We start from the raw sequence: 27,788 nt of genomic DNA on the forward strand, positions 1-27,788 counted from the left end.
CAGAGAAACCCTGTCTCGAAAAACCAAAAAAAAAAAAAAACCAAAAAAAAAAAAACCAAACTGAGAGCACTTTTATCCCACTTGTATCAAAATATTACTACAGGAACCTAGAGATGGCTCAGTGCCCAACAACTTGAGTCAGACCCCTGGAATCCACATGGTAGAAAAAGAGAAACACCTTCAGTAAGTTGTCCTCTGACCTACACACACACACACACCAGAGACACACATGCACAAATACATGAAAATGTAATTCAAAAACTTAAACTATAGATGCAACATAAATACATAGGATTTGCAGCTCCACAGAGAGATAGGCAATAAACCAGATGAGTAGTAAGGATATATATCAGAAACACATGCCATTATGAACATGTATTATACACAGGGTACTAGAGAGGTTAAGCAAGTACTCAAGGAATACCTAAATGTTAACTTACACTGTCCGAAAAAAAAAAGACATACTACAGAGGCTACAGGACTCCAAAAATACATAACCAATATTTTCAAATCTTCCTTTAAATAGGAGGCAGTCTACTCTTCTATTTAAATTACATTTATTTATTTGGGAGCAGGCCCCGAAAGGACGTGTACACACTATGGCACTCACATGGAGGTCAGAGGACAACTAAAAGAACTGGTTCTCTCCCTCTACCATGCAGAGGTCAGGGACCAAACCCAGATCACAGGCTTGGTGACAAGCACCTTTTATCTACTGAGCCATCTTGCCTGTCCCATTTTAAAATCTTGAATGTTTATGTCAATGACCACTTGACTAACATGCAACAAGACCAGATACTATAACCAAAATCCTAACTTATACCATGTGGGGCAGAAATTTCTTAAATCTCACAGTATCTCTATGGCAAGCACATGTTTATGGAATTAAAGATGCAGAGGTCCTCTCAGGGCCTTTCACAGATTCTGTAAGAACCAGTTCTTTCTACACTTTACCTTCTCACTCCACATCTTCTCAAAAATTATTTGAAAGGAATGAGGCATAGCTAATGATAAAAGGCTCACTCCAGATACAGGCAGATCCTGGGTAGCCACTCCTAACCTGTACCCAGTCAGAACAGTGACACCGAGACCCTGTGATGTCATACCAAAGACCTGGAAACAGCACCACAGAGCAGTCTTGGCCAGCACTGCTCCTCGGAATCCCACATCTCTAAGATGATGGAAGGCTATACATGTATATGTACATGTATATATATATATATACCTATAACCTAACAGCTGCAGCCCCTCAGGCCCCTCAGCCTCTGAGGAGTGCTAATGGAAGGCTCTAGGGAAGCTCTACACCCACTACGTTCCTGGTGACCCCACAACCCCAGAGTAAGTTGAAGAGAAGGGTGCCTGGCTAGGTGTCCCCTGGAGACTTGCCCTCCACTGTGCCTGTACTCCTCATCCTATCTTAGTTTCCTACTCCGAGGCAGGAAAAGCAGTGTCACGGAGAGGGCTGGGGCCAAGCGCCTCTGCAGAGAACTGCCGCTAACCTCAAATAGTCTGAGGTTTCAGTCTCGGTTTAGCTATTGCTTATTGGAAGACCAGAAACACATTCTCTACCTCATTTACACTCAGCTTCTCAATCTTCTAATCAGGAAGATTATCTTCAAAACCTCAAAATTACTGTAAGTGATATGTTTTGAGCAAATATTACAAGCCCAAGGGAACTATGGAGACCACATAGCTGAAATCTACCAATAATCTTGTAAACAGCAAAACCTACTGCCTCCTACACCTCCATTTCCATCAAAGCAATTTTAAAAAGTACAGCTCAGTGATGTGGATTTTTACCATTTCCCGCCCTTGCTAGACCAGAGACAGATAGAAACTGAAAGAAATACTCAAAAGACCTAAGGAGGCAAAGAGCTCGGACAAGTGACTGCTTTCCCTAAGCTAAATAAAAACTCTACGAACACACACATTTACATAGGTAAAGTCGAAATACCTGGAACTGTCCAACTGTTACTGACGACAGCTTCATCAGAAGGCCAAACGCTAAGGTTTTCACTTCTTCAAAAGTACTAGTAAAGCATTCCATTAGTATTTGGAAACGGCCAGCATCAATATCATGACTCAGCTGATACACTGTCTGGATGTTACCTTAAAATTTTAAATGAATGAAAATCACTTAAAAGTAAATAAAAAAAATCAACTACCCAAAGTTATCTGGTCAAATATTTATATAAAATCAGTACAAAAATTCCTACTTCCTGCTTACCCACAATAACCTTTCACTTCATCCTTTACACAGCATACACTATGCAAAATAGCACACACTGCATCTCTTCAAATGAAAAAGAACTACAGATTTACAAATATGAAACAGACATCTTTAAGACTTAAAAACACTTTATTCTCTTCCAAAAGGTATGAAAGATCTCTCAGTTACTTTTAAAATAAAAATGAACAAATAAATTTAGGAACACATGTTTTTAAAAAACCTTCATGGCGCTGGAAAGATGGCTCAGTAGTTAATTAAGAGCACTTGCTGCTCAGGTTCAGTTCCCAGTAACCACATGGTATCTCACAGCCATCTGTAACTCCAGTCCCAGGAATCCAATGCCATCTTCTGGACTTAGTGGGCACCAGAAAGACAGAAGACGTACATACATACATGCAGGTGAACATTCATGTACATATAATAAATATAAATCTTAAAAAAAAAAAAAAAAACTTACTGACCCAGGCCGGGTAGCAGTGGCGCACGCCTTTAATCCCAGCACTCATGAGGCAGACCCAGGTGGATCTCTATGAGTTTGAGGCCAGCCTGGTCTACAGAGCAAGATCCAGGTCAGGCACCAAAACCACACAGAGAAACCCTGTCTCGATTAAAAAAGAAAAAAAACAACTTACTAACCCAAGATCCAAAGTCTTAGAGTCAGTTGACACAGAATGACAAGCATGACATGTCCTGTGATCTTATTTGGATCCATACCAAATTCCAGGGATAAATTCCACATGGTTGTAATGCACACTTTTTGTTTTCTCTTTATTTTGGGGAGAGGCAGGTTTCTCTGTGTAACAGCCCAGGTTGTCTTAGAACTCACTCTGTAGACCAGGCTCAAAAAGATCCACCTGCCTCTGCTCCTGAGTGCTGGGATTTAACGCATGTGCTACCACCGCCCAGCTGCATACATTTTTTTAAGTTATTTTTTTTTTTATTTTATGTGTATGAGTGTTTTGTCTACATACATGTATGTGTACCACATACGTTCCTAGTGCCCACAGAAGTCAAAGGAGGCATAAGATTCCCTGGAGCTAGAGTTATGGATGACTTTGAGTTTCCACGTGGGTACGGGGAATAGAACCTGGGTCTTCTACAAGAGCAGGAAGTACTCTTAACCATCTTAACCATCTCTCCAGCCCTGTGTTCAATATTTTTAATATGCTGCTGAGCTTTGATGCTATAGTATTTTTTAAGGTTTTCTGCAAATGTATTCATAAGAGATATTGGTCTAGTTTTCTTACACAGGCTTTATTTTTAATTTTTTTATTTCATTTATTTATTTAAGGGGACCTTGGCACACACATGCCATGGTGCACATGGAGAAGTCAGAGGGTGATCTGGGGGAGTTAGTTCTCTCCTTCCACATGGGTGTTAGGAACTGACCGAAGGTCGGCAGGCTTGGCAGCAAACCACTGAGCCATCTGGCTGGCCCTTCTACGAAGCCTTACTTGCTTTTCTAATGAGCTTTACAGAATGAGTCAGGAGGTCACCCTCCTCTTCAATTTTGTGAAAGACTATGAGAAGGTATAACCGTAAATATTTGGTGGAATTACCAGCAAAGCCACTTGTCCTGGACTAGAATACTTTTTGATTGTTTATTCATTTTGTGACAAGGTCTTGGCTAGGTAGAGCAGGTTGGCTTCTAATTTGAGACCCCCCTGCCTCAGCCCTTCACGTGCTAGAATTAAAAGCACATATCATCATACCCAGATGCTAGGAGGTTTTGATTACTGCTTTAATCTCTTTACTAATTACAGAGTTCTTTTTTTTCATATTTTTTTTCCTGGAATCAACTTGTACATTTTGTGCAGATAATTTAATTTGTTGGTATGCTATGTTGTTTGCACTACAGTATGTGATTTCTCAAAGTGTGGAAATCGTCAAGCAGATGGTATATATGAGAAACCACACTTTAACCACAAAGGCTCACTCATCTCTTTATTAAATATAAGATAAAGTATTATGGTTTTCATTTTAAACTTAACAGATGAAGCCCTTTCTTATACCAGCACAAACAAATGTGGCATTGAGGTACGGGAAATCTTGGTGAGGTAAGTCAAGATGATCCATGAAACATGGCAATGTGTTTCGCAGACAGTGACCAACAAAAAGAGGAGATAGGTTCTTTCCCATCTACCTTTACTAGCAGCTTTAATTAGGTCCAAATGAGAGCTATGTGTTAAAAGAAATCTATAGAAAGACAACAAAATGCTGACCAACTGTATGCTTCCCGCACATTGTTGAAGCTTACCTTCTGAGACAGGGAACACTTCAGCTACTGATCCTAAAATGCTTAAAGCTGAAAACCTAGTTGAGTAGGAAGATCCAGGAAACAATGCTTCAAAAAGGATGTTGCAAACAGATGACATGAAATTCTAAAATTAAAAATAAAATACAATTAAGTATAATTAAGTTAACTGGCAGTTAGTAAGTGCTTCTGTTCCATTTAACTAAAGAGTTAAGACTCTTTGAAGCTGTCCTAGCTGTTTGATTATTCAGCTTGACACCTACTGGAGTTTGGACAGTTTATCCCCTAGAGACCCACATGCTTCAAGTTTGACCCCCAGTGGGACAGTATGAAAGTTAAGAGGCAAGGCCTGGTGGAAGGAATTAGGTCTAGGGTACTCCACCCCTAGGAACTGATTAGTTCTGTCAGGAGTGAATCAGGTTACTTTTAAACTATTGGTTCCCATGGGAACGGCTGTTCCACTACAGGTTTATTTTCTCACTTGCTCTCTTGCCTTCACTCCTAAACACATGCTCCTCCCACACTGCGCCCACCACTCTGCGATCTCACGGCATGGCCAGGGAGACCTCACCTCTGCTGGTGGATCTTTGCAGCCACTCACATCCTTCTTCATAACCTCCTCACAACTTTCCACAGTACCCTCCCCGGGCATCTGACACAGCAACACAACACGGGCAGGACTCAGGGTACAAACTGCATCAGGACCTTACTGAACCCTGTCTTCACAGACTCAGCGATAAAACAACAAGATCTGTTTGGGCCCTGTCTGTGCCAGGGCTTGATGAATCCTCACTTCTCCAGACACAAGTCTTCGGGCATCAGGGGTATGCAGCTTTCCCAAGTTTTAGAGTAAACAGAGAAATAGCCAATACAGACTACTAAATAGACTGTGATACGATTTATAAAAACATCTAACTTGCTATGCAGCAGAGGGTGACCTTCAATTTCTGATTCTCCTGCTTCCACTTTATAAATGCTGAGACAGCAGGTATGTGCCACCACACCCAGTTTACAGATCCCACATTTCCACATGATGGAGCCCACACCCAGGCTGGGATCCCACACGGGCTTTCTGCAGGCTAAGAAAGCACTCTACCGACTGAACACCATCCCCAGCCCAGGCCCTAGCTAACTTACGGTTCCTAGTAAGATTTCCAAATACCATAATCACTATAGGCACTCTCTCCACCCATTTCCACAGTTGGTTCCTGTCACTCCCCTCCTGCCTTCCATGTGCCATGCTTACTCACAAGTGAGTTCAGTTCTCCAAGTCCTCCTATCGCTCATCTACCAGCCCCCTTAGGTGGGGCGTTTCCAGTCAGGAGCAAGTCTAGCCTGGGGTACTGACTGGCTCTACACTCGTGGCTAAGGTCACTCAACATTTTGAGTTTCAGTTTTCTCACTTGTTACAGTGGGATAAGAGTGCTTAACCCACAGCCTTGTTATAAAAGAGTAAAGGAAAACATAGGTACACAGTGTTTGCTAAGTTTAAAAGTACTCTGGACATTAGCATCGGTTATTTAGGTAAGAAATAGCTCCAGTACCCTAACAGACATCTTTATCAACTAACAGCCTCCCTTCTCCCTCGGCACTTGGTCTGTAATTGGCACTGGGCCTGTCTATCACACACTGCATGGCACCCACTGGAAGGATGATGGTAACACAGAGCAAAGGTCATAACCTCCCAAAGCCACAGACTGTTAAGTTATAAGAAATGATCATAACCACAAGATTGACTTCGATTAAGTCTCTATTGTTCAAAAAAAATGCCTATCTGTTGGGCATGATATGTATGACTACACTCATAGCTCTGAGAAAACTAAGACAGGAGGATACAGTTTAAGGCTAGCCTGGGCTACACAGTAAGACTTTGTCTCAAGAGAGAAAAAAGGAGTATCTAAGCCAAAACCAAAACAAAAGCTTTTGTGAAAATCTAGACTCTCAATCCACACAGTAGACTTTTATGTCCCTAAGTGGTTAAGTGACATTTCATGAATGCCATGTCACTCCTTTCATTAAGAGGCAAAGGAGATATGCACCCTCAAATCCAGCAATGATCTAAGAGAGGCCAATACATATCACACTTACTCTCACACACAGGGCAGGGCTCCATATACACTCTAAACCACTCTCAATGGCTTCTAGTGAGACTTTTTTTTTTTTCTTTTTTCTTTTCAAGACAGGGTTTCTCTGTGTAGTTTTGGTACCTGTCCTGGATCTCGCTTTGTAGACCAGGCTGGCCTTGAACTCGCAGAGATCCACCTGCCTCTGCCTCCCAAGTGCTGGGATTAAAGGCATGTGCCACCACCCCAAAACTTTTTATTTTTATTATTTTATTTATTATGCATGTATTTGTATGTGAGCACCAAATGCCACTGTGCCCATGTGGAGATCAGATGACAATTTTCAGGAGTAGACTTTCTCAACATGGATTCCAGGTATGGAACTGAAGATATTAGGCCTAGCAGCAAGCCCTGATGAGCCATCTCCTCAGCCCTCAATGAGTGTTTACAAAGGGTTTTCTCATTTAACCCTCAAAACCAAGTTGTTGGGGATTTTTGTTTGTTTGTTTGTTTGTTTTGGTGATTTTGAGGTTTATTTGTAGGTTTATTTGAGGTTTATTTGATTGTTTATTTGATTGTTTGATTTTGAGACAGAGCTCACATGTAGCCCTAGATGACCTAAAAACAGGAAGGTGGGAAGATGGGCAGGTGGGTACAGTGCTTGTTATACAAACATGAAGACCAGAGCTGAATCCCTACACCAAAGCCCAGGGTTACAGTGCACACCTGCGAGCTCAGTCCTGGACCACAGAGACTAAGGGATGCTTACAGCTTGCTGCCAACCAGTAGCTGAATCAACAAACTCCAGGGTCAAAAAGTAAGGTGGAAAGTGATCAAGAAAGGTACTTTCTATCTACCTCTGCCATCCACACACATGCACTCATGACCACATACACAAATGTTCTCTCCGTGGGGTCACACACAGCCACAGCTGCAGCAGAGTCTTCTGCCCTGTGAAGAGGTGGACTTTGGAGGTACCAACTAAGCAAAGGTCAGGAATAAGTAAACTGGCCCCACAAGAAGTAAGCTACTGAGGTGACCCCAGGTATGTCACTGTGTCACTCAAGTCCTCAAGTACTGCTCTGGTTCCACACCCCAGGCTACCTCCAGTGGAGTACCCAGGTCCAGAAGGACTATGTAACACCCAGCATGACAAGGGAAAAGCACCAAGTCACGAGTCATCAGAGATCTGGCTGTTGCCCTCCGGTGCTTATTCACAGTGTTTGGTTTGGGCAGCCCTGTGTGTCCAGCACATCACCTACCTTATACGGCTGTAAAGACACGGGAGGCCTCTCTCTGCTGCACTCGCTCTCTGAGTCAGAGGGGGACTGCCTTTGCTCCAACTTATAAAGTACCTGAGAACTTTCTTGTATCCTACAGAACAACTTTTAAGGAGAAAAAGACATTTTTTTTAAAAAAGTATGTGAACCACACAGTATAACATCAGTCTGCAGGGATAACTTAAGACGAATGGAGGACCTGGGTTCTCAAATCTTAAAATCTGCAGTTTCTTTCTGACATAAAATTAACATTTCATAGTTTTACCAAAAACAACAATCAAAGCAGTTTTCCCATTTCCTTTAAACTGGTGTGACCCTGAAGGTAATACAGTCATTTCTCTACCTTACCAATTCCCTACCACAGATGCATTACACAAATGATTCGAGATGAATTACCCATGAAATTGCCATTCCCTGAGGTGCTTACGAACCAAGTGCTTCCTTCCCCCGTCACCAACACGCTCTTCAAACCGCCCACGCTCCAAGAACCCCAATGCTGGACTTTTTTTTTTTGTTTTCTTTCCAAAAAAGAGCCTGGGCTGGTGAGATGGCTGAGTAAGGGTGTCTGCCACCAAGCCTGATGACCTAAGTCTTCTCCCAGGCAGCAGATGGAGAGAACCAACTCCTGCAAACTGCTTTCTGACCTCCATAACTGTACCCCAATATTCACGCCTGTCCCCTAAATAATTGAATAAAATGTTTTAAAATAATACTTTTAAAGAGGTCAGAGTTTTTATTTGGGGGGGGGGGGGGGCGGTTTGAATGAAATAGGGATTCTCTGTGTAGCCCTGGCTGTCCTGGATCTCGCTCTGTAGACCAGGCTGGCCGTGTACTCACAGAGATCCGCCTGCCTCTGTCTCCCAAGTGTTGGGATTAAAGATGTGCATCAGCACTGCCTGGCCCTGTGTGGCATTTTAATCCCACATGTAAGATTGCTGAACTCAGGGCAAGATGCTGGAGCCATGCAGTCATGTGGTAGCCCAATACCACAACCACTCCACACTTGCCCCAAATCTGGAACCTTCTCAAAAAACCATTTCCAGAGCAATTATTACTTTCTCACTCTGAAGAAAAAGTCTACCTTTTTAAGGAGCGAGCAAATCTGCTGCCGCTCCCCTGGAGACTGGCTGTTGAGATTGTATGTGATAAAGAACTGAACCCACTCCATTTCTTCTGTAGAGACCACTTCTGTGCTCCGATTGCTTTCACAGAGCAAGCCTAGTGTATCGATCCGCACCTAAAACACACCAAACAATAAAAGGTTAGTTTTCCCATGAAGTAAGAAAAGCCTAGACTACTTCCAACATGATATCTGTGTAAGCTACCAAGGAAAAAAGTAAACTGCATGTTGACCACATATATCTCAGAAAGGTTTCTTAATCCAAAGCACCTTGAGTTAACTTTTTATAAAACTGTCCCTACATGTATAAACTGAGGCTATGTACATTCACAAGCCAAAGCCTTATTTACATAGCACTCAGCTACAACCTCTCTTTTCTTCTCAGGGTTACCTCACTCCAGGCCTTCACAGCTCACATCTAGCCCACACTAGCCTGTCTCCTGGCTTCCTTTTGCTCCTAATTTCATCTCTGACTCCACTGACAACAATGAACAAGCCCACGCAATTGGTAACTGGCAACCAATGACATCATCAGTCTAGCATCAGAGCTTTCCCAAACATGAACTTGGCTTCCATTCTGTGTGCTGTTCTAACACTCCATTTCCTAACCAGCCACCACCTACACTGATCAGGCTCTGCTAAGCCTTCCAGATAAAGCCCCTTACCAAGGCATACTGACACCTAGGCTGTCCCTCAGAGCTGCAAGTTCTTGATGTAAGCTGTTCATGCTCCCCAACTAGACACTGCATAGACTAAGTACAAGGATGCCACTGTCTACTATCATAATGGACTCCCCTACAATTTAGCCGCTAGCAGGACTCCTAAAGCAATCAGGTTATCAGGGACTAATGTGTGCAACAGAAAGTTCCTTACTTGGCAGTGTTGGTGAATTAAGCCTTGCTTTATCCGTGCACCGCACACAAGGTTCTCCCAGGCATGAGTTGCAGACTGAAGATGTCCATGAGCTCTAGCTGTTCGTAGACATGCCATCAAAGCTCCCAGAGCCCCTCTGCGGTTACAAGACCCTAAGAGGGAAAAACTGTTCTTGTCTTAAAGGCACAATAGCAAAGACCATTCCTGTGCTATGCAATGACTATGACATGCCAACTTCTATGTTCCAATTAATATTAAATTTTAACTAAATTCTAAGACGAATTAAAGTGCTTATTCTAAAATAAAAATGACTGAATATAACTGTTCATGCCAATAATTTCAAATAAACGTAATTATCTTATTATAAAGAAATCATAACTTATTCTCTAATAATTTTACTTTTGGTCTTAAAACTTAAAGAAATCCACCATTATGTGAATTAGAGGAAAAACATCAAATAGAAAAAAGTTAAAACCATTATACAAGAGTAGTAGAAACAGTGTACTAGTTCAAAGATTATTTTTTTCTTGAAAATAAACATTGACCCTCCACATGTATTTTGGAGCTGTTCTCATTTATAACGAACATAAAATGTGGTCCACAAAGACCTCCTGATTTCAGCAGAACATCAGCCTCCAGAAAGCTGTGCTCTGAAACAGCACAAGAAACTGAGGCTCTCAGGACACCTTACCCAGAACAAACACACGCTAACATCAGGACAGCTTCACAAAGCCATAGCCTCAGCTGGTCTCTCAAAATGCAAGAACAACTATTAAAGATTATCAAATAACACATAGTTTTTGTGTACAGAAATCAAAATTTCCTCTTAGAATCAAGTTAAAAAATTTTTAGACTTCTATGTTCAGGGTTAACATTTTATATTCATTTTCAATCTATGTATCTATGTATTTAGAGAGTATCATGCAGTCATGACCTACCTGGAACTCACTATGTATACTAAACTGGCCTTTAACTGGAAGCAATCCTCCTGTATCTATCTCCCAAGTGCTGGAATTAGAGACATATACCACCACATATGGCCACACATTCATTATAAACCATGATTCCTTAAGGACTCCCGGGTTTCAGTGGGATGTTCCTCGTATTCTAAATCACTACATAGTTCTTTTTTTTCTTCTTCGTTTTGGGTTTTTCAAGATAGGGTTTCTCTGTGTAACCCTGGCTGTCCTGGAACTCGCTTTGTAGACCAGGCTGGCCTTGAACTCACAGAGATCCACCTGCCTCTGCCTCCTGAGGGGGGGATTAAAGGCATATGCCACCATCGCCTAGCTCTAGTTCTTTTTTTTTTAAGTTGTGGAAAACTCACCTGTTTTTATTAAGCCTGCCTAAAGCAATTTCAATTGCTATCTTAATCACCTGGATAAGAAAATTATATAAAATACATACACCGTTACTCTAGTTTGAGAACAAAAAAATAAATTAAAACCTTGTAACTAGGCGCTGGAGCAGACTGCTTTGTAATGAAGAGCCCTGGCTGCTCTCCCAGAGTATACAGGTTCAATTCCCAGTACCTACATGGCAGCTCACAACTATCCGTAACTCCATTCCAAGAGATCCAATGCCCTGTTCTAACCTCAAAAGGCATGAGACACACATGTGTTATCCATGTAGACACTAGACAGGTAAGCACACCACTCATACACATAAAAATCAATCTTTTGAAGAGAGGTGGTGGCGCACGCCTTTAATCTCAGCACTCGTGAGGCAGAAGCAGGCGGATCTCTGTGAGTTCAAGGCCAGCCTGGGCTACAGAGTGAGTTCCAGGAAAGGCACAAAGCTACACAGAGAAACCCTGTCTCAAAACAAAACAAAACAAAAAAATATCAATCTTTTAAAAAACAAAACTTTATAACTGGAATCATTCTTTGTTTGGTGAAACTAATTCAACCAAAACCATCACTCAGCTATTGAAAGTCCAATCTGTTTCAATCTCAAGTGGCTGTCATTGATAGCATTCTGTACCACTTATAGCAGGGCATGACAAGCATCTGCACAGGGACCTACAGTTAAGTATCCTAAATAGAAATTACTAAGAAACTATTTCTCACCAGTTTCAGTGTCAATAGATGCCTGAAGAATCTTCACCATGTACTGCAGGCTTTCAGGGCTGTAATTCAGTAACCTTGGCAAATAATAATCGATCACATACGATTTCTGATCCAAGTTCCCTCCACACAGTATAGAAAGGAGAGGAGAAACCCACGTCTCATGCCACTCATCCATCCAAGTGTTGGTGACAGTTTGGGATTTCAAATGGCTCCTATGATTTTTAAACATGGTTTCCAAAAGGTCACTTGCATAAGGTACCAATGACTGGTCTCCCATCACCTCTAGGATTTGAGATGGAATCGTTTTATCTATTGCCAAAATATGTTCAATTCCAGTACTCTCAACCAAACAGCCAAGGCATGCGTACTTCCCTTTAATATGCCATTCTAACTGCAGAAGACTCTTGGTCAGTTCCACAAAGAACGGGTCAGTGACTACATCCTTCCCTTCCGTAGTGAGCCGGTGCATTTGCAGAAGATTTCTGAATATGATTTTGGTTTGGTGTCTCAGAGCATCCAATGGATGTTCCCAGTGTGTATAGACATATTCCAAAAGCCTCCTAGCTATGCTTGAACCCCCATTCAGACAGTCCTTTAGACTTGGGGAACTTGATTCAAGGACATGTAAGGCTGAATTGGTCCAAGATGCCAAGACTCTAGACAGGAACATTTCTAATGTTGACTCCTTAATCCTGGAGAAAAATAAACCATGACATATATTATTATGAATTGCCTAGGAAAAGAAATTAGACAAACATCACGACTTTTAAATACAAAGAATGAACAGAAAACTCAGTGAAATTCACAACAACAAAATTATAAATAAGGCCAAACTTAAAAGACAAATTTTCAATCTTTTTACCTTACAAAAAATAAAAAATGAATACATGGAAACCTTTAGGAGTAAGTGAAGTATTCACTATCTTTACTGTGATGGTTTCATGGATATTTTAAATTTAGTGTGTGTGTATGTGACAGAGAGAGAGACAGACAGACAGACAGACAGAGATATGCATTCAAGTGAGTGTGGGGATGCATGCACAGAGACCAGAAGACACCAGGTGTCTTTTTCTATAGCTCTTTATCTTACTTCCTTGAGACAGGGTCTCTTACTGAACTACAAGCCGGCTACTTCAGCTAAGATGGCCGACCAGAGAGCTCCCGGATTTACCTGACCTTGCTAATGCTGGGGTTAAAGGCCCATGCGGTGTTTGGGATTTGAACGCAGGTCCACACACTTGTAGAGCAAGTACTCCTACCCTGAAGTAGCTTCCTCACTTCTCATGGGCCCAGCTGGGAAAGGCTGGAGAATCATGTTTTGGTCTTTGGGTGTCTGCCGTTTTAGGATGATGAAAATTTATTTTGAGAAAAGGTCTCACTAGGCTACCTAGGCTACACTCATCTTGTTGCCTCTGCCTCCCAAGTGTACCACCACGACCAAGAAGCACTCTGAGGTTGACTGTGAGATGGTTGTGCAAGTCCATAAACATACTAAAAGAAACACAATTGTGCACTTTACATTTGTGAATTTATAGTACGTGAATTATATCTCCAACTTGTAAAAATTATTTTAGAGCTTTTTGCTTATTTTAATAGTAATGCTTATAAGGCTATATTCATGGTCTGACTTTAAAAAAAAAAAATGTATTGCAGGGGCTGGAGAGATGGCTCAGAAGTCAAGGCACTGGCTGTTCTTACAGGGGTCCTGAGTTCAATTCCCAGTACCCACAAGGTGGCTCACAACCATCTACAATGAGATCTAGTGCCCTCTACTGGCGCTCAGTAGGTTGGCCTGCACCAGTAATTTCTATGACTGTTTCTCATTACTGTCTTTTCTCTCATGCCTATTTTATTCTCGTCTATCAATCGTAATTTAGGATTCATCCTAACCACATTTAATTGAATTGACTTGGTTGGCTCAGTTGTGTCCTTCAACTGTCTTAGAAGCAAAACAAAATACGGGATAAAAAAAACAAACTCACTGTGAAGTCAAGGTAAATAAAACATGCACAGTGTCCAGGAGCAAAGCCTCCCCGCTCAGGCCCATGCTCCCATCCTGCCAGTCCAGCATTGCAAGCGCTCCGTGACACAGGAACAACAGCGTGGAGACTGGCATGTCAGCACTGCAAAGGCTTCCACAGCAGTTCATGAACCACTCAGGGGTGCTGCTGCAGTCAACTGACTGGAGAAGCAGGCTGCTGATCTGGAAAACAACAGAGGGAATAATATATAAATATCTTAAATACAAAACCTACAAATCTCTCCCTTGAAATATTTCCTGAAATAGTCTAGGAAAAGTAATGTAAAACACAAACACTAACATCATTATACTAACTTTAGAAGGAAAACAATGAACTCTAAGCACATGAATCTTTCTGCTGAGATGAAAGTACTGGAGAAACACAAAGGTCACTACCTGCAGATGGACAGAGGATGCTTTTAGAGGAGCTCTGAGAAAAAAATTCAGTCTCACACAAGAATAATCATTTTGCATGATCTCAGAATACACAGATGTTAGACAAAATGAGTTTCTAGATAATATACTGAGAGGAGGGAAGAATGCTAGCAGCCAATACAAAGACTATGGTCTACATTACTAAATTACACTTTCCTTAGGGACCAAATTCACTAAAAATTGACCCAAACATGCCTCTTATATTACATGATAAAGTATGATTAAGTATATTACAAAGTCTGTTCTTAATAAAGAAAAACAAACCTATCAGAAAGTTGCTACCATGTGTTTACACACCAGTCACGGCATAGCTGTAATGTCCTATCTCTTACCACACCGACACACGGAACCGAAAAGACAGCCCCACAAAAACTAGGGGGGGAGTCAACAAACGGTGACAGTGGTTACCTGGGCAAAACTGACTTACAGACAGCTGTGACTGCCCTGTCATCATCCCGCCACCATGTCGTCTGTGTACTTAGAATTATCATTCTAAGAGAAAAGAGCCACTAGAAAAATCCCAACTACACCAAATAAACATTCTAAAATTCAGCTACTGCAGTTGAAACATTGAGGGGCCAGTGAAATAGTTGAGTGGGTAAAACCATGTCAAGTTTAACCACCTCAGTTTGATCCCCAGGATCCATGCAGTAGAAGAAGAGAATCACCTACCACAAGTTGTCCTCTGACCTCCACACATACACTGTGACATAAATAATAATCAATAAAATATTTAAATTAAACCAAATTGATATCCATCTAATTCTCGGTGAAGGGAAGTTCTAAAAAGCAGATACACTCACCAACTCAGGAAGTTTTTCAGATGGACAGAACATGTTCTTCACAAAAAGAATAACAGCTAATCCCGACGTGCTCTGAACAGTCTGCAGTAGGTCACCTATTAGGGGAGGGGGAAGCAGTCATCATGTATTAAAGATGGAGAGTCTGGTGTGCTACAAAGAACAAGTGCTTTGGGTCAGAGAGGCCTAGATAGCTCCAGCTTGACCATTTCCCAGGTGACAAGATCCCAGACAGGTTACTTAACCTCCCAGGAACTCAGCTTTCTTTAAAAAAGAGAGAGAGAGAGAGAGAGAGAGAGAGAGAGAGAGAGAGAGAGAGAGAGAAATAACCCATACCAGAAAAGTTGTCATAAAGTTTAAAAGAAAATGAAGAGAAAGGCTAAGCCCAGCACATATTCAGTGAATGAGCTTCCCTCCTCTCTTGTCCAACATCTTACACTCATCCGACATCTATGCCACTAGCATACCCAGCAACACCGCCACCTCCCTCCTGACAGTGATGCCTTTGGATGCCCACTCCATGAACAATTGTCCTCAGAGAGCTCTGAAGTGCTATGTGAAAAAAAATCCACACCAATGCCAATTAGAAACCTTGCTAGCATAGCACTCAAAGTGACCAGACAATTTTGATTCGCTATCTTCTTTTTGTTTGCATATACATTAGCCTCCAGTAATGTGAATTACTCAACTCAGACTAAGAAGTATGACAGACACCTTAAGTTAACTATTAAATATCCACTTTGCCCTCCATCTCTGGGAACAAAACTGACTTTGGGTAGCCATATGCTTAGCCAAAAGCAAGATTCTTCCTCCTACAATCTTCCTTGAAACTAAAGACAGCCACTGGAGGGGTTCAGGCCAATGAGCTATATGCAGAAGTCCCTTAGATCTATTAGTTTTTCTGATTACGATGCAAGGCCCTTGGGCTGGAGAGATGGATCAGCATTTAAGAGAACTGGCTGCTCTTCCAGAGGTTCAATTCCCAGCAACCACATGCTGGCTCACAACCATCTATAATAGGATCGGATGCCCTCTTCTGGCATTCAGGTACATGTATAGAGCCTAATACATTAAAAAATAAGAAGAAGAAGCCGGGCGGTGGTGGCACACGCCTTTAATCCCAGCACTCGGGAGGCAGAGGCAGAGGATCTCTGTGAGTTCGAGGCCAGCCTGGTCTACAAAGTGAGTTCCAGGAAAGGCGCAAAACTACAGAGAAACCCTGTCTCGAAAAACCAAAAAAAAAAAAAGAAAAGAAGAAAGAAAAAAAAGAGAGAGCGAGAGGAAGGGAGGAAGGGAGGAAGGGAGGAAGGGAGGAAGGGAGGGAGAGAGGGAGGGAGGGAGGGAGAGAGGGAGGGAGGGAGGGAGGGAGGGAGGGGGAAAAAAGAAAGAAAAGAAAGAAAGGGAGAGAGAAAAACGCAAGGCCCTTCCTCTTGCCTTGAACAAACACATGATGCCTGTAGCTACAGCAGACAGGTGCCAACAGGAGGCAGTAGACACATGGGAAGACACCAACATAATAAAAATACCACAGCAGAAAGGCAGTGCTGGGTCCTACATTGGTGGCAGTAGCTCTCGGTCATCTGCCTCTAAACTTGATGACAGTTTTCTGTTACTCACAGTTAAATACTTACTAACACAAAAAGCTTTAACTACTTAAGAATGGCACTGATGAAGCGCCATCAACTTTTCAGAAAATCACGTCTCATTAAACTTGTGTCTGGACTAGAGATGACTCAGCAGTCTAGAGTACTTGCTCCCCTTACAGAGGATCCAGGTTCATTTCCCAGCATCCACATGGAGGCTCACAACCATTTATAAGCCTGGTTCCAGGGGGACCTGCTGCCCTGGTCTAGCCACCACAGGCACCTAAATTCACATGGTATACACAAACTCATATAACCACACACATATACATAAAAATAAAATAAATTTTTAAATTTTCTTCTCTGTATTTCACCAAAGTCTTTTACTTTTCAGATTTCTAAATTCTCCTTTTAAAAATGGTAAATATCCTCTGAAAAGTTGTCTATAAATTCTGTCTTGATGAAAGTAACTAATTAGGGTCTGGAGAGATGGCTCAGAGGTTAAGGTGCTTGGTGCTCTTGCAGAGGACCCAAGTTTAGTTCCCAGCACCTACACTGGATGGTTCACAAGCACTTACAAGTCTAACTCCAGGGGATCAGACACCCTCTTCTGGCCTCCTCCAGGAACCCATGTGCACATACTCAGAGACAGAAACACATACATTAAAATTTCTTATTTTTTTAAAGTAACTAATTTAATTTCTTTTAAATTCCTAAAAGTCCAAGGTAATTTTTCCTAGTTACCAATGTTAAAACAATTATCCCAGCAAAGGCAGAGTAAATCATCATTTCTTACAAACAAGAGTTCTAAACAGGGCTCCATAATGTTTTTTGTGTGGTATGGTGTGTGTGTGTGTGTCTGTCTGTCTGTCTGTGCAGGTCAAAGGACAACTTATAGTACTCCAGTCTCTGCCACCATGTGAGTTCCAGAGATGAGGCATCAAGCTCAGGTCATCTGGCCTGGTGTCAAAGTCTACCCACTGAGACATCTTGTCCAGCCAATGTCTTCATGTTTTAAAACTCTGTGTGTGTGGCTGTTTTGCCTGCATGTGTGTCTGTGCACCTTGTGCACACAGTGTCCAAGAAAGCACAAGAGGATGTCAGATCCCCGGAACTGGTGTTATAGACGGTTTTGAGCCACCAAGTGGGTGCTGGCAACTGAACTCAGGTCCTCTCGAAGAGTGGCCAGTGCTCTTAACTACAGAGACATCTCTACAGCCCCTTGGGTTTTTTGTTTTTTTTTGTTGTTGTTGTTGTTCATTTATTTTTTAATTGTGTTTTTATTTAAGTTAAATTCATATATATATATATATATATATATATATATATATATATATATATTACTACACAGAATAGCAGATGGCGAGAAATGACAATTTAACCTTTTCTGTAATACTTAAAATACTATGAAACTCCTTTGTTTAACAAAGATTTTATATATACATAAACAGTTAAATAAATTATAGAACTTAGCTTCCAGCCCCAAAGACTTACCCATGTACCTCATCCCATATACCTCACCCCAACCAGAATGCCCTTTCAGACTCTGAGTAAACACTATTACAACTTCCCCAGTAATGACTTCCTTATATTCTTCAACAGCATTAACAAGTGAGTGTGCATTTCTAGACTTTTTAAAGATCTTCTACAGATCTTACAGTACAAGCACCCCGCCTCTCTCTGTTATAATTCTCTGATGAGGAACTCTGGCCCATCTGACTTGCAGTTCTTCAACAAGGATACTGTGTTTGTTTATTCCTGGTAGATCCTCTGTCCTAATCCAATGCAGTCCTGATTCCTGCCAACTGGCAGCTAACCTAGAGACAGCATCACTCTCAAATTCAATCCCTTCAGAAGATGGCAGGTAGTAGCTACAAGAATCTAAGAGGCACATTTTATCTGGTTTTGTTTCTGTGATTATTGGTGCTTAATGCCACCTACATCAATCACTGGGTATTACAAGAAGTCTATCATGTTACTTCATTTTAATTTATTAATTGAAATACTCTCATGAAGAGAAATTTCTTTTCTTCAACTTAGCTTCCTAGTGGTATAGTTCTCATGGACAGAAGAGATATTGGGAGGAATTAGGCAACCAGGCTCATAATCAACAACTATTGTCATTATTTGAATATAATACTAATAAGAATTCAACTCATCTTTCTAAGTCTTTCTTAAATTTGGTAACTGCTTCTAAAGAATTTTCTAAAGTCTGTGGCTTTCTAACAATGAGAGTATTGAATGTGTTTCTCCTTTATACACAATAAACATGCTGACATACACACATACACACACAACCTGGGAAAAGTTGTTCAACCTCCCTTGCTGAACTCATACATTTGAAAAACACAAAACAAGCATTAAAATCATGTAGTTCAGGTCCTTTCTCCATAGGTTAAACAGACTGGCATGCAGTTATGATCATCATTTTGTCACACTTACCGTCATTTAAAAAGTCGGTGAAAATGCTTAGCAAGCCACACATAGTACGCCAGATGAGAAAGTTAGAATCACTCCAAAGATGGCCCTCGGGATTTGGTACTTTCTGTACTAATGTCATTGAAACTCTAATGCCCACCAACAAGTCATTCATTAACTGTGTTTGAACAATGTGATTTCCAGCAAATTTTCTACAAAAAAGAAGAGGAGATGTCAAAAGGAAATTCAATACAAATGTGACCACTTCTACCCTCTTTAACACCAGCACATGGCTGCATCCAAGCGCCAAACTCAATCTGACATAAGCATTCCCGTTACAGACACTAACTGTGAACTCCTGAGGACTCTGACTGTAATAGGCCTCTTTCTCAGCCAGACTAACCTTCCTCCCTATTGTAGAGCAAAAGAAAGAAACCTTTAAAAAGAAGAAATGAAGAGCTAATGAGACAACTTATAGGCATGAACACTCAACCTGCACATGTTTTTCCACCTGCCTTCAACATGCTGTCCTACACTTTCTTCTAGACATGACTAGATAGTTCTCTTCTCCCTAATCGATTTACCCATCTAACTCTCTCTCCTCCCTCTCATGCCCCGCCCCCTTTTCGCTGGTGTGAAGGACCAACCCAAAGCCTCAGGTACACTAAGCAGATCCTCTCACAGTGAGACATTCCCAGTCCGACCTACTCTATATCAAAGCTCCCCAAGATTCAGTCCTACTCAGTTCTCTATTCTCATCTAATTCTCTCCCTTGATGCTTTAAATTATATTCTATAGGCTAACTACTGCCCAACTTTGGGCTCTAACCCAAACCTCTCCCATTACAAACTTGTATTTCTAACTTCCTACTCACAATCTTCATTTGGGTATCTAATTAGGATCTCAAAATATGTGAATTTATCCTGGACTCCAAACCTGCGCTACCTCCTGGGATCTCTAGCTCTGAAACTACTGGAATCGTGTTGGCCTCCTGGTCTCTCTATCCCATCTGGAAGGAGATCTGAACCCAGACCACGTCCACAGCTACTATCTGACCTGGGCCATTCTCACATCTCTTTGGATTACAATAGCTTCAACTGCTCTCCAGCCTTCACCCTCATCCTTCTCACTCTATTTTCAATAGGGGAGAATAGAAAGATCCTATTAAAACCCAAGCCAGGGAAAACCGTTGGTAACTTCCTCAAAACAAACAAAATTAGCATAGGTCCCTGCTATTCCACCCTTAGGTATGTACCTCCAAGAATTGAAGACAGAGCCAAGTGTGGGAGGCACATGGGGGGGGGACCTGAAGCAGACGACGGACGGATGATGATGCTACTATAAATCCCGCCCCCCCGCCAGGAGCATGACCATGACTTAATGGATTCCCCTAAGAAACAGTCCAAACCTGCAGTCAACCCCACGCATATGCACAGACTGACATCAATGTTTAATGACCTAGTCCCGAATATTTGTCCAGCCAATAGCACTAGACTTCCAAGGAAAGATGTAGAGGCCCAGATTACTCAAGGTTAGAGAATCTGAGCTTGCTTTACCCAGCAGGGCTGCATTAGGAGATGATTTGGCCACAGGCGTGTTTACCAGGTGTTTGGAAGGGTCTACACTTGGCTGTACGATGTGTTCTGATCTAGCAAGGGGGAATCTTTTGCCTCTCCCTTGGTATGTTATAAAAAGCCTTTTGAATAAACCTTCAAGGCCACTGGGTAGTGCTTCAGGCCCTCCTGAAGCTATCCTGTGTTTCTGTCTTTCTTCTCATCAACTAGGTCTCTCTTTACCTAATATTTCTTCTCCCTCTCTCTTAAGAACTAGAAAGGTAGGAAAGGTAGAAGCTGGACTCCCATGGCCTCCCACAGAAAGTTTCTTACCAAAAATACAGTGAGCAAACACAGCAAAAAAAAAAAAAAACTTAGGGGAAAAAAAAAAAACTTAGACAAACCAGAGACTATGTAAATCTAAGAAAACTTCTTTAAAAAGTAACTATTATTAATATCTTCAGAATGATAACAAGAAACTTCAACCATGAAAATATCAAACACTCAAAGCTAAGGGGAATGACTTTTCTCTTTATCAATAATTTTCATAATAATGAGCTTTATAAATTATCTTTTGTGCACAGTGGTAGATACCTGTCATGCCAGCACCTGAGAGGCTATGGCAGGAAGATTACAAATTTGAAATTACTGGATTACAAAGTGAGACCCTGTCTCAAAAAAATGAATCAAATATTATACCTCTGTGTGTGTGTGTGTGTGTGTGTGTGTGTGTGTGTATGTATGTGCATAACTTCTAAATACAAATTTAAATAATCACACCAAATGTTGGAAAGGGCACATTCTGAGCCCTTTAAGAAAGCTTCCATTGGGCTGGAGAGATGGCTCAGAGGTTAAGAGCACTGGCTGTTCTTCCAGAGGTCCTGAGTTCAATTCCCAGCACCCACACGGTGGCTCACAACCATCTGTAATGAGATCTGGCTCCCCTCTTCTGGCCTGCAGGGATACATGCAAACAGAACACTGTATACAAAATAAATAAATAAACAAATAAACAAATAAATAAATAAATCTTTAAAAAAAAAAAAAAAAAAAGAAGGCTTCCGTTGATACCCAGTGAGGCCCACCCTTAGGACCCATTCCTGGGCCCCATCCCTTGCCTGGAAACACCCGCCCAACTCGGCCCCAGTTGCTGGCCAGCAGGCAGGGCTCCTGCTGGAAGGCTCCCTGTTCACCAAGACCCCTGAGCAGCAGACCCTGCAATCTACACACTCTGCCCCTACTCCCATCTGGTGGAGACCCCGGCCACTTCCTGAGGCTTGGAAACCAACCCCCAGCTCTATCCGGACCTAGAGAGATTGGAGGAGATGGGCAGACATCAAGGCAGAAGTACATACAACAACATAAAGAGCAATACAGCATCACCAGAACTTAGCCCTCCTCCAACAGCAAGACCTGAACATCACAAGGTAGTAGAAGCAGAAGAAAGTAACCTTAAGAATAGCATCATGAAGATGCTAGAGGCCTTTCAAGAAAAAATAAAAAATGAAATGGAGGAAAAGATAAACAAAAAAGTGGAAGAAATCAATAAAGAAATTGAGACAAAGACAAACAAAAAAATGAAATAGAAGAAGAGATAAATAAATTGGAAGAAAGCCATACATCTCTTAAAGAAAACCATGAAAAAGCAATCAAACAGGTGAGGGAAACAGTTCAAGACCTGAAAAGGGAAATAGAAACAATGAAGAAGACACAGAGGGAATGCTGGAAAGAGAAAATCTGAGTAAATGAACAAGAAACACAGATGCAAGCATAACCAACAGAATACAAGAGATGGAAGAGAGGATCTCTGGTATAGAGGATACAACAGAGGAATTCGTCAGTCAAAGAAAACACCAAAGCTAAAATAGTCATAACACAAAATGTCCAAGAACTGTGGGATACCATGAAAACACCAAACCTAAGAATAATAGGGATAGAGGAAGGAGAAGAATACCAACAGAAAATATATTCAACAAGATCATAGAAGAAAACTTTCCCAACTTAAAGAAGGAAATACCTATGAAGATATAAGAAGCCTATAGAATACCAAACAGACTAGACCCCCAAGAAAAGTCCCCTTGCCACATAATAATTAAACAACTAAACCTACAGAATAAAGGAAGAATATTAAGAGAAGCAAAGGAAAAAGGCCAAGTGACTTATAAAGGCAAACCCATCAGAATAACACCCTATTTCTCAATGAAGACTTTGAAAGTCAGAAGGACCTGGACAGATGTAATGCAGACACTAAAAGACCATGGATGCCAGCCTAGACTAATATACCCAGCAAAACTTTCAATCATCATAGACAGAATGAACAAGACATTCCAAGACAAAAACCAGATTTAAACAATACCTATCCACAAATCCAGCCCTACAGAAAGCACTAGAAGGAAAATTCCAACCTAAGGAAATCAGATACACCCACGAAAACACAGGCAATAGATAACCCCACAGCAGTAAACCCCAAAGAAGAGAAGTACACACACACTACCACTAAAAGATAACAGGAACTAACAATCACTGGTCACTAACATCCCTTAATATCAATGGACTTAATTCACCTATAAAAAGACACAGGCTAACAGAATGGATGTGAAAGCAGGACCCGTCTTTCTGTTGCATACAAGAAACATACCTCAATTTCAAAGATAGACACTACCTAAGAATAAAAGGCTGGGAAAAGTCTTTCCAATCAAATGGTCTTAAGAAACAAGCAGATGTAGCCATCCTAATATCCAGCAAAATAGACTTCAAACTAAAATCAATCAAAAGAGATCAAGAAGGGCATTACATACTCATCACAGGAAAGATCCATCAAGATGAAGTTTCAATTCTGAACATTTATGTCCCAAACACAAGGGCACCCACATATGTAAAAGAAACATTACTAAAGCTTAAATCACACATAAAACCCCACACATTAATAGTGGGAGACTTCAACACTTCACTCTCACCACTGGACAGATCTGCCAAATCGAAACTTAACAGAGAAATAAGGGACTTAACTGATGTTATGGCTCAAATGGACTTAATTGATATCTACAGAACATTCCATCCTAACAAAAAAGAATATACCTTCTCAGCACCCCATGGAACCTTCTCTAAAATCGACCACATACTCGGTCACAAAGTAAATCTCAACAGATACAAAATAAAATGGAATAACCTCCTGTGTTCTATCAGACCACCATGGTATAAAGTTAGATTTCAACAACAACAAAAATTACAGAAAGCCTATAATCTCATGGAAACTGAATAATGCTCAACTGAATCACCAATGGGTCAAGGAAGAAATAAAGAAATTAAAGACTTCCTAGAGATCAATGAAAATGAGTATACCACATACCCAAACCTATGGGATGCTATGAAAGAAGTGCTAAGAGGAAAATTCATAGCACTAAATAAATGCCCACATAAAGAAGTTGGAGAAATCTCACACTAGTGACTTAACAGCACACCTGAAAGCCCTAGAACAAGAAGAAGCAAAGTCACCCAAGAGGAATAGATGCCAGGAAATAATCAAATTGAGAGCTGAAATCAATAAAAATAGAAACAAAGAGAACAATACAAAGAATCAATGAAACAAAGAGTTGGTTCTTTGAGAAAATCAACAAGATAGACAAGTCCTTATCCAAACTAACCAAAAGGCAGAGAGAGAGCATTCAAATTAGCAAAATCAGAAATGAAAAGGGAGACATAACAACTAACATTGAGGAAATCCAGAGAACTATCAGGTCATACTTCAAAAACCTGTACTCCACAAAACTGGAAAATCTAAAAGAATGGATAATTTTCTGGATAGGTACCACATACCTAAGTTAAATCAAGACCAGATAAACTATTTAAACAGACCAATAACCCCTAAGGAAATAGAAACATTCATTAAAAGTATCTCAACCAAAAAACGCCCAGGACCAGATGTTTTCAGCAGAGAATTCTACCAGATCTTCAAAGAAGAGATAATACCAATACTCTTTAAATTGTTCCACACAATAGAAACAGAAGGAACATTACCAAACTCCTTCTATGAGGCTACAATTACCCTGATTCCCAAACCAAACAAAGATGCAACAAAGAAAGAGAACTACAGACCAATCTCCCTCATGAACATTGATGCAAAAATACTTAATAAAATACTGGCAAACAGACTCTAAGAACACATCAAAACAATTATCCACCATGATCAAGTAGGCTTCATCCCAGGGATGCAAGGATGGTCCAACATACCAAAGTCTGTCAATGTAATACACCATATAAACAAACTGAAAGAAAAAAAACCACATGATCATCTCACTAGATGCTGAAAAGGCCTTTGACAAAATCCAACACCCCTTCATGATAAAGGTCTTGGAGAGATCAGGAATACAGGGAACATACCTAAACATAATAAAGGCAATTTACAGCAAGCCAACAGCCAACATCAAAGTAAATGGAGAGAAACTCAAAGCAATTCCACTAAAATCAGGAATAAGACAAGGCTGTCCACTCTCCCCATACTTATTCAATATAGTACTTGAAGTTCTAGCCAGAGCAATAAGACAACATAAGGAGATCAAGGGGATACAAATTGGAAAGGAAGAAGTCAAGCTTTCACTATTTGCAGATGACATGATAGTATACATAAGTGACCCCAAAAATTCGACCAAGGAACTCATACAGCTTATAAACACCTTCAGCAATGTAGCAGGATACAAGATTAATTCAAAAAAAATCAGTAGCCCTCCTATATACAAATGACAAACGGGCTGAGAAAGAAATCAGAGATACATCACCCTTTATAATAGCCACAAATGATATAAAATACCTTGGGGTAACTCTAACTATACAAGTGAAGGACCTGTATGACAAGAACTTTAAGTCTCTGAAGAAAGAAACTGAAGAAGATGTCAGAAAATGGAAAGATCTCCCATGCTCATGGATAGGCAGGACTAACATAGTAAAAATGGCAATCTTACCAAAAGCAATCTACAGATTCAATGCAATCCCCATCAAAATCCCAACACAATTCTTCACAGACCTGGAAAGAACAATACTCAAATTCATATGGAAAAACAAAAAACCCAGGATAGCCAAAAGAATCCTGTACAATAAAACAACCTCTGGAGGTATCATGATCCCTGACTTCAAGCTCTACTATAGAGCTACAGTAATAAAAACAGCTTGGTACTGGCATAAAAACCGACATGTGGACCAATGGAACCGAACTGAAGACCCCGACATTAATCCGCACACCTATGAACATATGATTTTCGACAAAGAAGACAAAACTGTACAGTGGAAAAAAGAAAGCATCTTCAACAAATGGTGCTGGCACAACTGGATGTCAACATGTAGAAGACTGCAAATAGATCCATATCTGTCACCGTGCACAAAACTTAAGTCCAAGTGGATCAAAGACTTCAACATAGATCCAGTTACTCTGAACCTGATAGAAGAGAAAGTAGGAAGTTGTCTTGAACATATTGGCACCGGAGATCACTTCCTAAATATAACACCAGTAGCACAGACACTGAGAGAAACAATCAATGGGACCTCTTGAAACTGAGAAGCTTTTGTAGGGCAAAGGACACAGTCAATAAGACAAAATGACCGCTTACAGAATGGGAAAAGATCTTCACCAATCCCACATCTGACAGAGGGCTGATATCCAGAATATTTAAAGAACTCAAAAAGTTAGACATCAAAATACCCAACAGTCCAATTAAAAAATGGGCTATAGAGCTAAACAGAGAATTCTCAGCAGAAGAAGTTCAAATGGCTGAAAGACATTTAAGGAATTGCTCAGCATCCTTAATCATCAGGGAAATGCAAACAAAACAACTCTGAGATACCATCTTACACCCGTCAGAATGGCTAAGATCAAAAACACTGAAGAGGGCTTATGTTGGAGAGGATATGGAGCAAGGGAAACACTCCTCCACTGTTGGTGGGAATGCAAGCTTGTACAGCCATTATGGAAATCAATATTGCGTTTTCTTAGAAAATTGGGAATCAACCTCCCTCAAGACCCAGCTATACCACTCTTGGGCATATACCCAAGGTATGCTCAATCATACCACAAGAACACATGCTCAACTATGTTCACAGCAGCATTATTTGTAATAGCCAGAACCTGGAAACAACCTAGATGCCCTTCAACTAAAGAATGGATAAAGAAAATGTGGTATATACACACAATGGAGTACTACTCAGCAGAGAAAAACAATGACATCATGAGGTTTGCGGGCAAATGGATGGAACTAGAAAAAAATCATCCTGAGTGAGGTAACCCAGACTCAGAAAGACAAACATGGTATGTACTCACTCATAAGTGGATACTAGATGTAAAGCAAAGGATAACTAGACTGCAACTCACAACTCCAGGGAGGCTACCTAGTAAAGAGAACCCTGAGAAAGACACAGGGATCGCCCAACAACAGAGAAATGGATGAGATCTACATAAGCAAACTGGGGGTGGGGGGTAATGGAGGGCAAGGGTCAGGGGAAAGAGGGCTTAGGGGAGCGGGAGGCACCAGCTGGATCAGGAGCAGAGTGGCAGAACAGGGAGGGAGATACCATGATGAATGAAGACCCCAGGGGAATAGGAAGAAGCAGAGTGCTAGAGAGGTCCCCAGAAATCCACAAAGATACCTCCACCGTAGACTACTAGCAATGGTCAAGAGAGTGCCTGAGCTGACCTGCTCTGGTGATCGGATGGCTGAACACCCTGACTGTCATGATAGAACTCTCATCCAGTATCTGATGGAAGCAGATGCAGAGATCCACGGCCGAGCCCCAGGAGGAGCTCTGGGAGCCCAATTGGCGAGAGAAAGGAGGGATTGTATGAGTGAGAGATATTGAGACCATGATTGGAAAAAGCACAGGGACAAATAGCCAAACTAGTGGAAACGCATGAACTATGAACCAACGGCTGAGGAGCCCCCATGGAACTGGACCAGGCCCTCTGGATAACTGAGACAGTTGATTAGCTTGAACTGTTTGGGAGGCCCCCAGGCAGTGGAGCCAGGACCTGTCCTTGGTGCACAGGCTGGCGTTTTGGAGCCTGGGGCCTATGCTGGGACACTTTGCTCAGCCTTGGTGTAGGGAGG

At 41.2% G+C, this 27,788-nt stretch overlaps 1 protein-coding gene across 2 annotated transcripts in view; it reads right to left on the bottom strand.

The window, feature by feature from the left end:
- Nucleotides 1–27,788, bottom strand: part of Thada (THADA armadillo repeat containing) — a 300,312-nt gene that overhangs the window by 263,861 nt on the left and 8,663 nt on the right. For both annotated transcript variants that reach the window (XM_052746438.1, XM_052746439.1), the window contains exons 8-16: nt 19,170–19,357; nt 15,148–15,242; nt 13,872–14,092; nt 11,890–12,581; nt 9,821–9,972; nt 8,909–9,064; nt 7,810–7,932; nt 4,488–4,611; nt 1,955–2,109 (exon numbers count right to left, since the gene is read on the bottom strand). In XM_052746438.1, the coding sequence (XP_052602398.1) occupies nt 1,955–2,109; nt 4,488–4,611; nt 7,810–7,932; nt 8,909–9,064; nt 9,821–9,972; nt 11,890–12,581; nt 13,872–14,092; nt 15,148–15,242; nt 19,170–19,357 (1,906 nt within the window). The remainder of the gene's footprint in view (nt 1–1,954; nt 2,110–4,487; nt 4,612–7,809; nt 7,933–8,908; nt 9,065–9,820; nt 9,973–11,889; nt 12,582–13,871; nt 14,093–15,147; nt 15,243–19,169; nt 19,358–27,788) is intronic.

Source organism: Peromyscus californicus, unplaced genomic scaffold (assembly GCF_007827085.1).
Source record: "Peromyscus californicus insignis strain IS unplaced genomic scaffold, ASM782708v3 Scaffold_1__1_contigs__length_55948999, whole genome shotgun sequence".
Classification (NCBI taxonomy): domain Eukaryota; kingdom Metazoa; phylum Chordata; class Mammalia; order Rodentia; family Cricetidae; genus Peromyscus; species Peromyscus californicus.